This window comes from Cibotium barometz, chromosome 54, assembly GCF_041138505.1.
Source record: "Cibotium barometz isolate CiBa-2024 chromosome 54, ASM4113850v1, whole genome shotgun sequence".
NCBI lineage: Eukaryota > Viridiplantae > Streptophyta > Polypodiopsida > Cyatheales > Cibotiaceae > Cibotium > Cibotium barometz.
This window is the reverse complement of record NC_141099.1, coordinates 28,818,609-28,834,425: the sequence shown is the minus strand read 5'-3', so window position 1 is coordinate 28,834,425 and position 15,817 is coordinate 28,818,609. Positions and strand designations below refer to the sequence as shown.

Below are 15,817 nucleotides of genomic sequence, written 5' to 3'. Positions count from 1 at the left end.
AATGGCTAGTACGTATTCTCTAGAGTATTCTCTAGACGTGAAAGAAAATACACATTAGATCATTTACTATAAGTGTGAATAGAAAATGATGCACACGTCTCACGGTTGGCCATTGACGAGTATCTGTTACTAAGTGTCCTTTCACATTGAAAGAAACTTTTAGAACATTGATCTTTGTTATTATCTTTTTTCTTGATGTCATACTGGTATGGATGGTATAGAAGTTATGATATTAATATCACGATGTCATATGCACCGATTAGATATTCTTTTAATAAATTTATTTGTAGACTAATTGACGATAGAACATGTGATTATATATTTTGTATATGTACCATCTTAAATAAAAAACATGCCAACATAATAGGTCCAAACGTGCTGCAAGTTAAAGACGATACAAATATCATGATAATCCAAAGTTCAAGCTAAATATCTCATGAGAACTCAAGACTACAGTGGAAAAAAAAAAACAGCCTTAAAAATAAGATAACGGGATTAGGATTAGGGTTACATGCTCAAGGATTAGGGTTAGGGCTATAGGCTGCAGGATCAGGGTTACTGTTACAAATTAGGAAGCATAGTCATTAAGAGCACTTTCACTTTGTCATGTCTGTCATAATCATCATCCCCACGGACATGAGACTGTAAGAAACCGTTACTCAGCTTAATAAGCATTTGTGCAACACCAAGCCATCAATACAGCCAGCCCCACACACACGTGCCTACTTTGATTGCACATCAGTGAATCATCACAGGTTGCATCCAGAGTATGAGTCTCTCGCAATATAGCAAAATAAACCTTCAATAGTGCATCTTGCCATATAATAGACCTAACCCCATATCCATGAATTGTGCACCTGATGTACATTCATAGACTGCTTTCTTTGACATCTCATTAGCAAGGCGTTACAACTTGTCAGCATCAAGCTCAAAAATATCACAAAACCCTTATTAAGTGGCTCCGTTCAGTTACCTTTTACGCAAATGGAGTTCATGTACTAGTGGCTGTTGGCTTCACAAGCAAGGCACATGTCCATGCATAAAACGTGAGTGAACGGTGACACAGGCACAGAAAAACCACAAAATTGTCTCCTGCTTACATGAAAAATACAATCAGAATACAGGCAGCTTGGGCATTATTCTTGATTGTAACATGCAGTTAAAAATAAAATACGAATGCCAATACATGGAAAGGCATTGAGTATGCTCTTAAAGTGAGTAACCCACTAGAAAGATACATTGAAAACATATTCAGATACCCATTTCAAAATGATGCTGGGATAAAACTGACAGCAGACCCCACCCAGAAATTTTCAATATACCAGAAGCCTATGATTTTTTATTCACTCCCCGAAAAAATGAATTAAGAAATTTTTCAAGGGTTGAAAAGACAGGTACCCTATTTTGCACGAAAGTCATGCCGAAAGATGGTCAAGTTTTGTGTGAACTTATCCCGGTTTTTGGGTTCTAGTGTTCTAGTTACATCATTCATCAATTTGTCAAAGCACCCAGCAAGGCGTTGCTGCTGGTCAGGAGGCTGCATCACCAAGATACCAGCAGGTCATTACAAGCAAGAAAAAAAAAAGTACACTTGGAGTTGCTTGGCTTACTCACTCCAGGTGGGACAGGCAAGAGCATAGGAAACAAACCTGGGATGACAAGATTTGAGCTTTCAAGTCATTGAATATCTGCAGTGGCCCAACAAACAACCAAGTCAATGAGAAAAATCCACTAGCTAGCACTCCTTTGGTCAACTTCAGCTCTCAAGTGACACTTATCTAGCACCAACTTCACATTGACACTCCTTCACTGGCCAACAGCCTTGCAAAGCTCAACAAGCATATGGACTTCATGGGTCCAAACAGCTACCAGTCACACTGCCCTCTCTTTCTCACATACCACACCTACTTGCACTCAAATTTATAGAACAAAAAGAGTACCTGCTCATTAATCAGAATGAGACTAAGCATTGGTCTACTCAAGCTCCATTGATTAGCACAGTCTTCGAAAAGCACGATTTCAAAGAGAGATTTCAGTATCTGCAAAGCATGACGACAAGCACCTTTTTAACATAAAAATAATGGATGTCATATATACAAAAGTGACGACGAATTTCTGCAATTAAGCACATTCTCTAAGACTTTTGTGGCACAAAACAAGGATATATAATCAAAAGTCAAACCTCAGGGAAAAGAGTTGGGCAATCTGCAATGTGTCTTGCCATCTTCACAGCAGCAGGAGAAGATGGATTCTCTCCTGATGTTATGTTGTTGAAATAGAAGGCTGCCAGATTATCAACAGCAGATGCACACTGAAAAAAATAACCTTTAGTAATCAGATAAAGCCAGAACCATACCAAGGGTTGAATCATGCCATAAGATCCATATCATGCTTGCTAAAGTCTACAGAGAGGCAATGCTCACCTGTGTGGAAATGCTGACATCAAGGCACTTCAATCCTGCCTCCAATGAACCAACAATGTGTGTAAACGTTGAAGTCTCCAATATTACAATTACACTAGTGTGATTATGGCATAAAACCTCCAACAGCGCAAAATAAGCCCTGGCAAGCTGGGGAAAACGGGTAAATTTGAGCCCTGGAAAAAGCAACGTTCAACCTCTACCAAACATGCACAGAAAATATCAATACAGCTTAAGAAAAAAAAATCAGCAGCCTTAGCTTGACATACCTCAATCCTCAATATACTGAAGGTTATAGAATCAAAGAGGAAACGGTACAATGAAAAAATGAATAGCTTGTAAATTAGTCATTTGAGCCACAGTCACGCCATATGAGCAGATCACTAGTGGTATATGAAGGAACACCAGCTTTCAGAGCCAGTTTGGAACACAATTGGGTAAGGCAATGCAGATTCATATGTCCATGGGTCTGCTCCAGGCATCATGAAGAAAGCTCCATGTTGAGATGCAGTATCAAGAGAGCTTCCATCTACATGTCAGAACCGAGAGCTGCAAATATCAAAGTATGCTTGACATTGAAAGCCAGGACCACACCGTTCCTCAATGCCCAGCATACTATGAGAAAAGAGGCCCCTTTCATAGCCTATTCACAGAGAGATTTGGCTGTCTTTGTGGACTCTGGAGTGACGACCTATATATATATAGGTCTTCTTCTTGACAGAACTGATACTTATGGTAAGTAATAATTTGAGTAGGGGTCAGTGGTGGGCTGTGAGAGCTTGCTAAAAGAGGTGGCAATTGTTAGCTCCTGGCACGAGCAGGAGGACATGGAAATTATGAATATCGGGAATCAAGAGGGAAGTATAATTGGCAAAAAGAATGGAGGTGAGGCCACGCTTTGCTGAATAACCTTTGCAAACAAGTTATCGAAAAAATTCCTTGGTCATGAGTCATAATGTAACAGGGGACTAAGACAAATGCAAAGGTCTTGGATCAGTTGATTTAAATAATCTGGGGATGCAACCTTAGAATCAAAGCCATCAAATGAATTCCGGCACATCAGGGATTATAGGTTCAACATAGAGCACCGTGTTGGTGTGATGATCAAACGGTTTGCCCTCACTTTAAAACAGCCATGCATGCATTCTCGAATTGTCATGTTTTGAAAAGGTGGTAAAATTGGATCTTAAATTGCAGCAGAGTTAAAAGGAATAACCTAATCTTTGTAAGTGAACCAATCACAGGGGTTACCACCAAGACCTTTATCGATCTGCTGGAAATAAAATGTTCAGTACATCAAAAAGTCAACATAAGCCTTATTTTAAAAAAGGTGTTAGTTTATGTGTATAAATTCACAAAAGCTGTGATGTAATCTAATGCCAGATTATGATCTATTGCTGTGGGCATATCTTCAGATGATGCCCTATTTTTAATGCAACTTTACAGCAAATTGCTCTCTCAGTGGGTGTTTCAAAAAGACAGCTCTAGCGTGTCGGAGAACAAAAGGCAACCCCTTTTTCATGTCGGCTTCAACATGATTTACCAATTCTTCTATGTAGTGCTCCACAGAATGCTGCTGTAGTTAGTAACCACTTGCTGTCACTTGTCAATCAGCATGCCATGAAAACGAGTTACCATCTTCTTAGTAAGCCTGGAGGTGAATGTAAAAGCTTCTTGCAATCTGCTTCCAAACCCACTGAGATCGTTGGTGATGAGCATGCACAGCTGATTTTTTTTCATCCTAGCTACCATCATACCACAAAAGGACCAAGATGTTACAAAGACTGGTGAGTATTCAGGCATGGGCAGACTTTTGGCAGCTTCAGAGTTGATTTTAATGGCCCATTCATGGAAGATATCTTCACAGTAACTGGTGAACACCTGGAGATGACAGCAGCAGGTTACAACTTCTCTGTCAGAACTTTAGAACCTTTTTATGGCTGGTGATTGCTGGGTGATAGCGTTTGGTTCATGTATCACTCAGAAATGGTTTCTTTTGACTACACAGCTTCGTCTTGTTTCAGAGCCTTAGGGGGAGTTGTAACCGAAATGTAACGCGTTATAAATAATATGATTACCTATTTGCAGGGGCAGAAGGGGGGGTGAACATGAATACTACAGGATCTCATTACTCCTCATTGGTTGCACATACGACATGGTCTCTTGGATCCGTGCAACGTTCAGGCCAAGCAATGAAGGAAAGTTCGTGAGAAGTCAAAAATGTATTCCTCAGATAAAACCTCTAGAAGAATTTTCATACTAAACAGCCATAAAGTTTCGAAGAACCTAGTTCACAAGATACAAACAAGGCACATTAAGGGCTCAAACACAATGATTATTTGACAAGGCAAACAGCTTGTATGCAGCAATTATTACAATCAATGCCCACATCGAACTTCTTCAAACCTTCAAACAAGTTGCCCAAATATTGCACCCATAAGTGCACATGCTCCTTCCCGCCCACACACCACATGCACATTTTTAGAAAAAAACTCCACAGCATAACTAACCTTGCGAAAACCCATAATGTCTTCTAGTGGAATCCACAATGAAATTTTGAGACCAATATCCAAGGCATCTGCAAGTGCTCGATCTCCATAGAGCTCAAACACACCAAAGTTCACATAGTTTCCTGCCAGTGCTGTGGTGTAGCAAAAAACATCCAGTGTCCAGGTTGAAAGTTAACAATACGAAAGTCCCATCTCCCAAAATGAAACATTGTAAGAAAGTCTTCTATGATCAAAACGACTGCAAAACAAATTCTGACCCTCTTTGCATTGCTAGTTACATTATACTAGCAAGATGGCAAAAAGCCCCCACACTCCCCCGCGGCCCTCACACGCGGGGATGCGGGTGCCTACATGAATTGAAAAGCACTTTACTTTCTTTCGTCATGAAAGCATAGAACGGATACACTTAAAAGGAGCATCCTGTGGTGCAGCATTGATTTCTTCAACTCTTATTCTTTTTCTAGTGAATGACATATATTTTAAATGTCAAGGTCTGAACTCACACTCTTCTGGCAGTGTGGTTCAATGGCCACTCAAACAAGAGCCCACTGACTTTTCAAGCTTACAACTTTTTCTAGCTTTCAAGTAGCCAAACACTTCTGTATACTCACCTCTTGTAAGGATAATCAGCATGATCCAAATTCCCTTGTACTTGTAAGAGTATGAGTCTGTTGGTGTTGGAAGCGCCATTACTCCGGTACCATAGGCTACAATTAATTTGCTCACTTCACGAAAAAGAAGGATCCCGTTTGGAGAGGAAGAATCAAAAGTCAGCCGCTGACTTTTATTGAAGACAAATTCTGCCATAAACTTCAACAACGGTGTAGTGACCTGTCCAAAAAAAAAAGCGATAATTGCAATCACCTTCAGCGTTGGATTGCTAAGGTGGCTAATGCACATGGAAGCTGCCAACATGGACTTCAATCATAACATCTAACCTACTATGACCAAACTAGCTATTTGTGTTAGGCCATTAGACTTGCCTGCTGGGACTCCACTGTAAAACCTCAAAATATATCACAGATAGTTGCATGAGCTAATATGAACTACTTTTTCATGAGCAAGGCTGACTCATCATACAAAAAGGTCCTTATTACATGCCAGTGCAAAGACTGGGTTATGTCCCAAACTTAACAAAAGCTTGAGTGCAATCTTGACTCCATGAGAGTCTACTCGGGAAGCTTCAAATCTTCTAACCACCATGCATAGCAAAGATTACGTGCATCCCCACTCATGTCATCAGCACCCAAGAGTAGGCACAGGTTCATGTATAAAGATATGTCACCATAGTAGACAAATCTTCATAGATAAACCATCGAATCGGGTTTCTATCACTTCTCTGGAGGTGAAGGGCAAGAAGTCATGTGTGCCCACTTGAGTGCCCACACCCACTTTTTGCCACTTGGGAGGTCACCTCCCACTTACTGGGTGCCCATCTCACACTATGGCCGCCAGGGTTGCACACACGGTGCCCACCAGCTCGGCCCCGGGCACTTTGATAAATTGTCCACCACTCGCTCACAATGGAGGTGACCGCTAAACATAACACACACCCACTCAAACACTCAGGTGGCTGGTTGGGTAATTCCACTGCTTTGAACCAAAACAACTAATTTTAACCACCTGGCCACAACTTAGATGAAGACTTCAAAATCAATTTGCATGTCCATCGTCCACTAATACAGCATAATGTTATTTCCCAAACAAACTAAAATGTGATTTTGACCCCATGAGAGCCTACTCACAAAGTTTCAAAGCATCAACTCCATCGTGCATAGCATAGACTAATGATATGACATCCCCACTCACATCAACACCCAAGAAAGTCTTCTATTCTTTAATTAAGATAGGAAAAAACTACTCTTTCTCACTACATATAGCCCTTAAAAACAGCACTAAAAGCACACTGTTGAAGAAAGTCCAATTAGCAGACTGGTAATTTGGCCCAATCACAGTAAATTCCATGGGCACTCCTCAGAAACCATACTGTTGGAGGAAGCCCAATTAGTAGAATGGTATCTGCCACAGCCACATGGAACAGGAAAGGTACTGGCCTGAAGAGAATTGATACAGCTAGGAATGAGGACAAAATAATATGGCTAGGGAATGGTTAACATGAAAGAGAAATTAAAATTTTCAAAAAGGAAACTAGACTTATGAGTGCGTATGCAGAAAGATGGGGCAAACAAAGAGCAGCAGAAGCAGGAGGAGTGCACAGGCAGTTGCCATTCCTACCCATTTCTAACAAAGAATGTCCATTTCCTTACCATTCCCTGTCAAATGCTTTTTGATAATATGGTCAATGCAACCCATATCTTCCACAATTCAGGAGTTCTGGTGTTAAGGAAAGGCATTTCCTTGCTCCTAGTGCTTGAAACATTTCCTCCAAGAGAATCATTTCCTGCAACATGGCCATTTCAACCTGTTTCTTTTGCGCTTTCAGAACAGTGTCTTCCTCCGCTCCTAGGGCCTGAAATGGCCCCTCCTTCTGACCTCTTCGAATATACATGCATACAAGTGAAATGCTGAACATTTTGATCTAAGAGATAAGAGTGTGCCTCTGAACTATATAAGTACATAGTTCGCTGCTCTTAAGCATACCCAACAAAATATCTACAAAGAAAGGCAACACAATGCAAAGCACTAGAATTTTCTGGGGTTGCCCACCAACAAATGCACAAAACAACAAGAGCCCAATGAGCATGGCAACTTTGGACCCTTCATAGATATAACTGCTATTATTATTGGCAGGCAGCTAGACTATACACCCGAGCTCAAATCCCTAGCTTGCAAACAATAAACCTCTGTTGTCGATAATTTATGGTTGGTTTAATGAGTCATATATCGTTAATGATGCGCTTTGTCCACAATGGAGAGGATGTTTGCATACGTAACAAAGAGTTAAACAGATAAATAAGATGCTGAATGCTGAATATATCGTTCCTCACCTCCGGAGTGTCAGTCCAGTGCCCAATAGCTCTCAGAAGCAAAGGCATGTGAGCAGGATATAGCCAGTCGAAAAGTAGACCGTGAGTTCTCCGACTACAAGCAAACTCAAGACCCATCAATGATATTAAAGGCATAAACTGTTCTCTACACGTTGTCTTTCTTTAGTTAGCCCCTGACAAATCTGAATGTAACAATTTCAAGTTACTCGACGCGTACCTATTTGTTGCCATAGCAATGCCCCTCAAATCACGCATAAGCCCAATTAAGGTGAATTTTACGGCATCTGATCTAAATGTGGTATCAGGAGTTGCTTCCAATGTCAACAGAACCTGCCAAGTTTCACAAATTACAATCTTGGATAATTATAATGCCATGATGCAAACAAACTGAACTTCTGCATGCAGAACACCACCACCATAAATGCAAAGCACTGACATGCATGCTAGCTTTTCAAACACTGATGGATGAACATATGCATATAAATCATAGAAAGAAGTGAACAAAAAAATGCAAGGACAAGCACTTGCATTCTGTCCAACAAATCAAATACACCAAGCTGCAAGGTACACATGTATGCTTTACAAGCTTGATCAAACACACCAGACTTCAAGGTTTACATGGTTAAAAGAACAAACGTATCAAAACTACAGTATCAACACGAACAATGTGAGAAAAAATCTTAGCTAAAAGAAAGCATATATAAGCACCTGTTGTATTGGCTCCATTGAGGCCTTGAACTTCACAGGACTATCTTCCATGAAAAGCAGCCGTCCCAATGTGAAGTAAAAGGTAGTTCGGTTTTGAGAACAGCTGAAATCATCCAGGAACGGAAAGTATTCCCTCTGTCCCCCCACAGCACCCCCCACCCCCCCCCCCCAAAAAAAAAAAGAATAAATAAATAAATAAATAAAAGCAACACCCAATTTTCATTTTTTCCACATAAAAGATAAACAAAAGTATAACACCTAAGAACTCAAAGTCTCAATTGACAAAGAATATTTTTTGCGTAAGAAAACCATGAGAGACAATAAGCATTATCAAGCAGCATACACATGGCCTGAGGAATTCAAAAATGTACAATGCACAGAGAAGTTTTGAGTAGAGCCTAATTTAGTCATTTGCTTCTCATATTCTCAGGTTTGGACTCGTATGTATTGTATTCTCCTGAGGCAACTTGATATCTATCATGAACCATGTAAGACATACGATGGGACCTTATAATTGGCTTTCACTTGAAAGCATTTGCAACCCACCTACAAGGCAGACAGCAGCCAAGGCACATTGTGGGCCTGCAAACAAAGCTTGTGTAAGCAGACATGGGCAGCCCGCAGACCAAGCATGTGCAGACCAACCTGGCTAAGGTGCGAAGGATTTGTCACCTTTTAGCTCAGAGGGAACACATTGTGTGACTTTTATGAAACTTTTTGTAGGGTTTGCAGTTTTGCAAAAGGCTCGCATACTGAACATGAATTTGCATGTGAATAGGCACTCCAATATTCTGCACTCAAGGCTCTTTTGTTATCCTGGAAAAGAGATCCTTCTATTAGTTACCAAAAAAACGGCCATTCAGGCTAAGTACAATCTCAGCTCCATGGAGGGAGCGATAATCAAAGTGATAAAAAGAGAGAGGAGGAGGAGGGAAAAGGGCAGGAGGGGGGGAGGGACAACCATACCGGTGGTCTATAATGCCAAATGGGCTCACCACCACTGTCAATGAGATGCCAGGTCCGTAGGAAGGCCTCATGGTGCTTCCGCATGCAATCAAAGCGATCGTGAAGCTTCCCCCCAATGGCAACACAGGGTATGAATGATATCAAGCCATATGCTCTGGATGGACTCCACTGGTGGGGAAGGGGGTGCCAGCGGGTCTGGCTACAGCGAGCTCACCAAATATGCCACACAACATACTACTACAAATCTCTCATCTCTGGCAAGAGATTCGAGTCCAGTGAACAGACGAGGGAACTGGAACTGGAACTGTCAAGATCCAGTGATGAGCAACCTGTAGTGCCAGTCCAACACCATGCTCCTCATATGGCATGGCTGCTTCAGCCTTGCTGGCCCAAGCAACTCCGTTCCAAGTAACTATTCGCGTGTGTGTGTAGGGGGGGGGGAGAGTCCATAGTGAAGATGCAGAGAATGCTCTGCCAAACCTACTGAGCCTTCTAGCAATCCCAAAGGCAATGATGTTGGGACTCCTCTAGATGGCCAAACCTCGAACAAACAATAGATCACTTGGGAATCAATCATAGTTGTTTCTCATATCGGTACAAACCCATTCGTACCGTACGATATCGTACGGTACGATTATTTTTATTTTTATTTTATTTTATCCCCCCCCCCCAAACTTTGAGAAAAAAATTCCAAATGCTTAAAAAAGAATACAGAAACCCTACTTAACGAAGATCCCAAATGCCCACAATACTTCGCAACTTTCGTGTCCACTCAGTATTCCATAAGGGGTTGTTTAGAGACCTAAAAAATCTGGCAAGGTAGATTGATAGTGTACACTTGATTGGTAGGATGAGAGAATCTTGCTACATCACTTGGAGATCCTTGGTATAGGAAGGCTAGACAATCAGATTCTCAAGTTATGTACGAGGGAGGGAGAAGATTTGGACATGGCCATTTTGATCTAGAGAGGAGTCCCTAAACCTATCACCCTAGATGCATTGCTCATATTTGAGCAAGGACGGTCCCTTAGTCATAAACACTACACTGGGAGACCTTTGGTATTGCATTACCCATCCAGGTTCTTTTTTGGACACAATCGGGAGATCCAAATGGGATCCATGTTTTTGTTCCTCAAGCACTGTAGACTCCTCCCCCCCAACCTTCCCTCACATTCAAGCTTGAAGCTCCATAGGTTGTAAGTGTAAAAAGAAAAAACCGTATTTCACTGTACAGTATCCGAAAATTTCATATCATACCAAAAATTCCCGTACGGTATCGTATTTTCGTACCGTGACAACTATGGAGTCAATCTTACATGTGTGTGGATCCACTCTTATGAGGTAGTGTTTTTGTGAGTGAACCACCTCTCAGGGATATTTGTATGTACTATGACATAAGCAGTGATGTAACTGAGGCAACCTTTGTAACCTACAAAGGTACATGCATTTCCTTGAATCAAATATGTAACGATCACATCATTGAGTCGTGCAATACACTCTCTCTCTTGAGCATTGTCTCCCCTCTCTAACTCTATCTCTCCCTATTGCTCCTCACACAGCCATAGCAATGAAGCTCTTCAAGCCTCTAGAGCTTAGGACATTCAACATTTTGTATCAAATCTCCTTGATACTGCCTCGAGTGTTAGTGCCCTGTCCATATAGTCACCAACAATCCATACTAAGCAGATCCGTACCTGTCCATACTGCTAGTATGGTCGTACTAGTGTGCAACAGCTCCCGCACATGCCACATCAGCACTGCCTTTGACTTGCTGCAACAGCAACAGCCATTAATTCTGCTATACTTGCGCCAGGCTGCTCCAACGTGGCATCTTCAGCATTGTGGGTCCCTACGCTTTTTGCCAGTCGTCATCTGTTCTTGCATATCAATGAGAGAGAGAGAGAGAGAGAGAGAGAGAGAGAGAGAGAGAGAGAGATGTTAGCAGTCATATCTTGTCCGTTCCATAGGGAGTGAGGGCCTCTGTTGTGGGTGTGCCCGCCCGGTTAGGAGCTTTCTACATTTTTCCTCACTATCCATATTTTTCCTTGTTTTTTCTGGTCGTGGGAGACTGTTCTGTGTTGGCTAACCTGATCTGTTCACTAGCCGATTTTGATCGAGGTGCAGGGTGGTATATAGTAGAGTGTATACAGCTTCTCTCTCTCCTACAGTTCTGCATTTCTATTCTCACAGGTGTTTGTCTCATTTCCATTGCCCATTCCGACATGGTATCAGAGCCCCAGGTGGCTTGAAGCTTGGAGACAATGAGAGCTTGAGGGTTTGCTGTTTTTGGTTGCTGATTGGAGAATTTTTGGGCCGTTCGGGACATGGAGAAGCACGTAGAAGGCGGCCATCATTGCTGGACAGCCACCTTGCATAGCAATTGCAACCTCTTCTTCATTTTTTTCCCACCCACCCTCCCTTCACAAGACCTTGTGAACCCCCAAGATGGCAGATTTGCTAGAGATGGCTTACAAGCATGTGAAGATCCCCACCCTCGCGACATTCCCGGTGGACCGACAGTTGGACGGGACCAACTATGGAATCTGGAAGGTAATGATGGAGTCTGTCTTTAAGTCTTATGATTTGGCTGATTTCATTGTGGTTGAAGTTCCAAGGCCAGAGTTGGAGGAGGAGGAGCTTTTACTTCCTACTAGGAAAGAGCAGGAGGCTCTGGCATACTTGTGGGATCGTGTCAATGCCCATGTGTGTTCTTTCATCTTCCTTAATTGCACACCCCCAAGTGATCAATCACATCAAACACATGATGCTGGCCCGAGGGATTTGGCAACACTTGGCTTCTTTGTACAACAGGGTATCACCCAATGAAGAGAATTTCCTTGGAAGTGCAGATGCGAGTGATGAATCCTGAAAAGTCTTCGACGATGCAAGAGCACATCAACAAACTCCGGGCTCTTCAGCAGGAGTTTCTTCAAGCTCGGAAAGAGATATGTTCAGAGGATATGGCCATCACTTTGTTGTCTCATCTTACCCCTTAGTACTCAGCTTTCTATTCTTCTTTGGTCACCAGTGGGAGGACACAGCACCATTACATGGGAGGAGCTTGTGCCAACGATTTTCAACCAGGAAGATCAGTTTACGAGCCCTCCACATGGCAGAGGATCTGAAGCTTTGACTTGCCAGCGATCGAAAGGCCGCAACAACAACAACATAGGCAAAGGGAAGTCTTCACACACGAAGTCTTCCGACTCGGATTGTGATGCCTAATGTAACACGCGGAAGCTCTGGGTAGTCTTCTTTCAGCCCTAAACACTCTTGGAAACCTTCTGATGCAAAAACGCACCATCTGATGCAAAAACGCAGGTAGAGAGAGAGTAGAGAGAGAGAGAGAGAGAGTGAAGTGCTGGAATTTCAGTATATACTATGGTACAAAAAGGTACAGATCTTTGCAGCCATGGGCTGCCTTCATAAAAAGGTTCCTAACCCTAAATTCTGTCCCCTATGGGACCTCCTATTGACTCACACCCCTAGTGGGTGGAATGCCTAAGACATTGAGCAAGGGGGCTATTTATAGCCCCTTGGAATAAATGATGAACTGGCCGACTGCTGGTCGGCCAGTTACAGCTTCATAAAAGTCCCTAAAATGCAGCCGACTGGATCTGGTTGTTGTCTTTGATGCGCCTGCTGCTGCCACACCTTCTGGTACAGCCAACCACTCAGCCGACAGCCATCTGGTACTGCTGACGTCAGCCTCCATGCAGCCAACAGCCTTCTGATCCATGCTTGGCTCCAAGTTCTGCTCCATGTCCATCTTCTACTGGTTCATAGTCTTTATCTGCTTGCCCTCTTCTGGATCTAGCCCTAGAAATGTCCATGGCATCTGTGATGCACATGACATCCCCCTCTGCTAAACTTGATGACGGGAATCCAACCTGCTCTTGGATGACTGTCATCATCCCAATCCTGTCCCGAAGTCCCTCTGTCATCATCCATCCCTGGCAAACCTTTTTCTCTGAAAATCCGTTCTGTTCTCCAAACCACTCTGTCTCTTATGAAGATCTATGCATCTGGTCTTCCTCTAGTCCACAATCCATTCCTGCCCTGACTCTGAACACCGTCTTGGTCTTCGTTCCTGGAACTGAGTCTGGCACTCTCACATCACCCTTGGAGGATCAACCTCCCTTGGGACCGTTCCCTTAGAACCTATCTGGCTCACGGAACTGCCATCCCCATCTGGCACTGTGGAACACCACCAACAAACCTCCTGGGAGTTCTTCCCGCTTCTGTGCTCCTCGCCTTGGGCTTCGAATCCGTGTACTTTCCTGTACCTTGGACCTGTACACCATCATCTGGGACTGATTCAGCGTTTAGCTTTGCTGAGCCTGATGCTCTGATACCAATGTAACACGCGGAAGCTCTAGGTAGTCTTCTTTCAGCCCTAAACACTCTTGGAAACCTTCTGATGCAAAAACGCACCATCTGATGCAAAAACGCAGGTAGAGAGAGAGTAGAGAGAGAGAGAGAGTGAAGTGCTGGAATTTCAGTATATACTATGGTACAAAAAGGTACAGATCTTTGCAGCCATGGGCTGCCTTCATAAAAAGGTTCCTAACCCTAAATTCTGTCCCCTATGGGACCTCCTATTGACTCACACCCCTAGTGGGTGGAATGCCTAAGACATTGAGCAAGGGGGCTATTTATAGCCCCTTGGAATAAATGATGAACTGGCCGATTGCTGGTCGGCCAGTTACAGCTTCATAAAAGTCCCTAAAATGCAACCGACTGGATCTGGTTGTTGTCTTTGATGCGCCTGCTGCTGCCACACCTTCTGGTACAGCCAACCACTCAGCCGACAGCCATCTGGTACTGCTGACGTCAGCCTCCATGCAGCCAACAGCCTTCTGATCCATGCTTGGCTCCAAGTTCTGCTCCATGTCCATCTTCTACTGGTTCATAGTCTTTATCTGCTTGCCCTCTTCTGGATCTAGCCCTAGAAATGTCCATGGCATCTGTGATGCACATGACATGCCTTGAAGGCTAAGTGGACTTGTAACCATAGTGGCCAGAAGAGTCATTACTGGAGGAAATGTCTTCAGCGGAGCACCGAGAAAGGTGTTGATTCCTTAGTTGGAACCGTGCAGACTCTAGCTTTTGGGTGATTTGTAGCATTTCCGTTTTAGCCACTTGAATGTGCTGTGGCGGGCTTTCCGGGACCAAATGGTGGATGGCTTGCCAGATGTTGGCAACAAGTAGGGACACTGTAGTTCTTGCATTCGTGGGAAGCAACACAGGGAGTCTTTTCCGAAGCACGCTACCAGGCGCGGGCTTCAAAACCTTTGGAGTTGGTACACACTAACTTGTCTGGACCTATGCAGACCCCATCTTTGTGAGGTTCCTTGTATTTCAAGCTACTTGTGGATGATTGTAGCAAGTTCACATGGGTGTATTTTCTTTCCCAGAAGGACCAAGCCTTTGCTTGGTTCAAGGATTTGCATGTTATGGTGGAAAAGGAGTCTGGTTTGCAAGTGAAGACTGTTCGGGCTAACAAAGGAGGGGAGTTTTCTTCTAATGCTTTTGTGCAGTTTTGTGTGGAACGTGGCATTAAGCGGGAGCTAGCCAATACAAGGTCGCCTTGTGACGAAGGCTGCCTTGTCAAAGGAGTTTGAGTGAAACCGATCCCGTCAAGTGGGAATAGACTCCGTTGGACACCCACACGCGTAATAGCACAACTTAATATCACAATTTGAAATGGACAACTTAATAACAATTGAAATTTGAAATGAAATGAAATGAGATAGATGGACACCAGCACTGGGGCCGGAACGGGCCGACCCCCCCCCCTCAATATATAATATATTATTGGGAGTATTTAACAAATACAATGCTCCGTGGGTTCCAAGAACCAGATGATGTCCATGTACAAATGAATACAGTACCAAACAAGAGGCTCGAAGTAGATGTTCGAAGGAGAGCGACCACTTGAGTGGTCCAGTCTCTACGGTCCTATGCCTTCACTGGAATCCGCGGAGAGCGCCCCATTGGTGTTCCAGGACCACGCACAAACAGGCGCTCTCGTACTAACGCCTGGCTCTCCCGATCTCGACACCTTTGGACCGTGGTTCTCCAAAAGCTTGGACTACCCGGCACCGAATGGGTGTTAACGGTAGAGAGAGTCCTTTATCAGATTTACAACAAAGTTCTTTACTTAAATCTGAATTTACTTACTTGTAGCTTGCAGATGGAAGACCAATACCCATGGTGTCTGTGTGCAGCTACTTGAGGTGCAGCAGCATGTCGAGGAGAAAGA

The 15,817-nt window shown here is 43.3% G+C and overlaps 1 protein-coding gene across 13 annotated transcripts in view; it reads right to left on the bottom strand.

Moving 5' to 3' along the window:
- Positions 1 to 292: 292 nt before the first annotated feature.
- LOC147608011 (ARM repeat superfamily protein) overlaps positions 293 to 15,817 on the bottom strand; it is a 63,312-nt gene continuing 47,787 nt past the window's right edge. For 3 of the 13 annotated variants that reach the window (XM_086789829.1, XM_086789834.1, XM_086789836.1), the window contains 11 exons: positions 8,587 to 8,721; positions 8,096 to 8,208; positions 7,879 to 7,972; positions 5,542 to 5,761; positions 4,931 to 5,061; positions 2,424 to 2,570; positions 2,183 to 2,311; positions 1,941 to 2,039; positions 1,650 to 1,688; positions 1,399 to 1,537; positions 293 to 1,092 (listed from right to left, as the gene is read on the bottom strand). In XM_086789829.1, coding sequence (XP_086645955.1) covers positions 1,400 to 1,537; positions 1,650 to 1,688; positions 1,941 to 2,039; positions 2,183 to 2,311; positions 2,424 to 2,570; positions 4,931 to 5,061; positions 5,542 to 5,761; positions 7,879 to 7,972; positions 8,096 to 8,208; positions 8,587 to 8,721 — 1,245 coding nt within the window. In that variant the 3' untranslated portion in view covers positions 293 to 1,092; position 1,399. The other 10 variants (XM_086789830.1, XM_086789833.1, XM_086789835.1 and 7 more) reach the window with 6 other exon arrangements.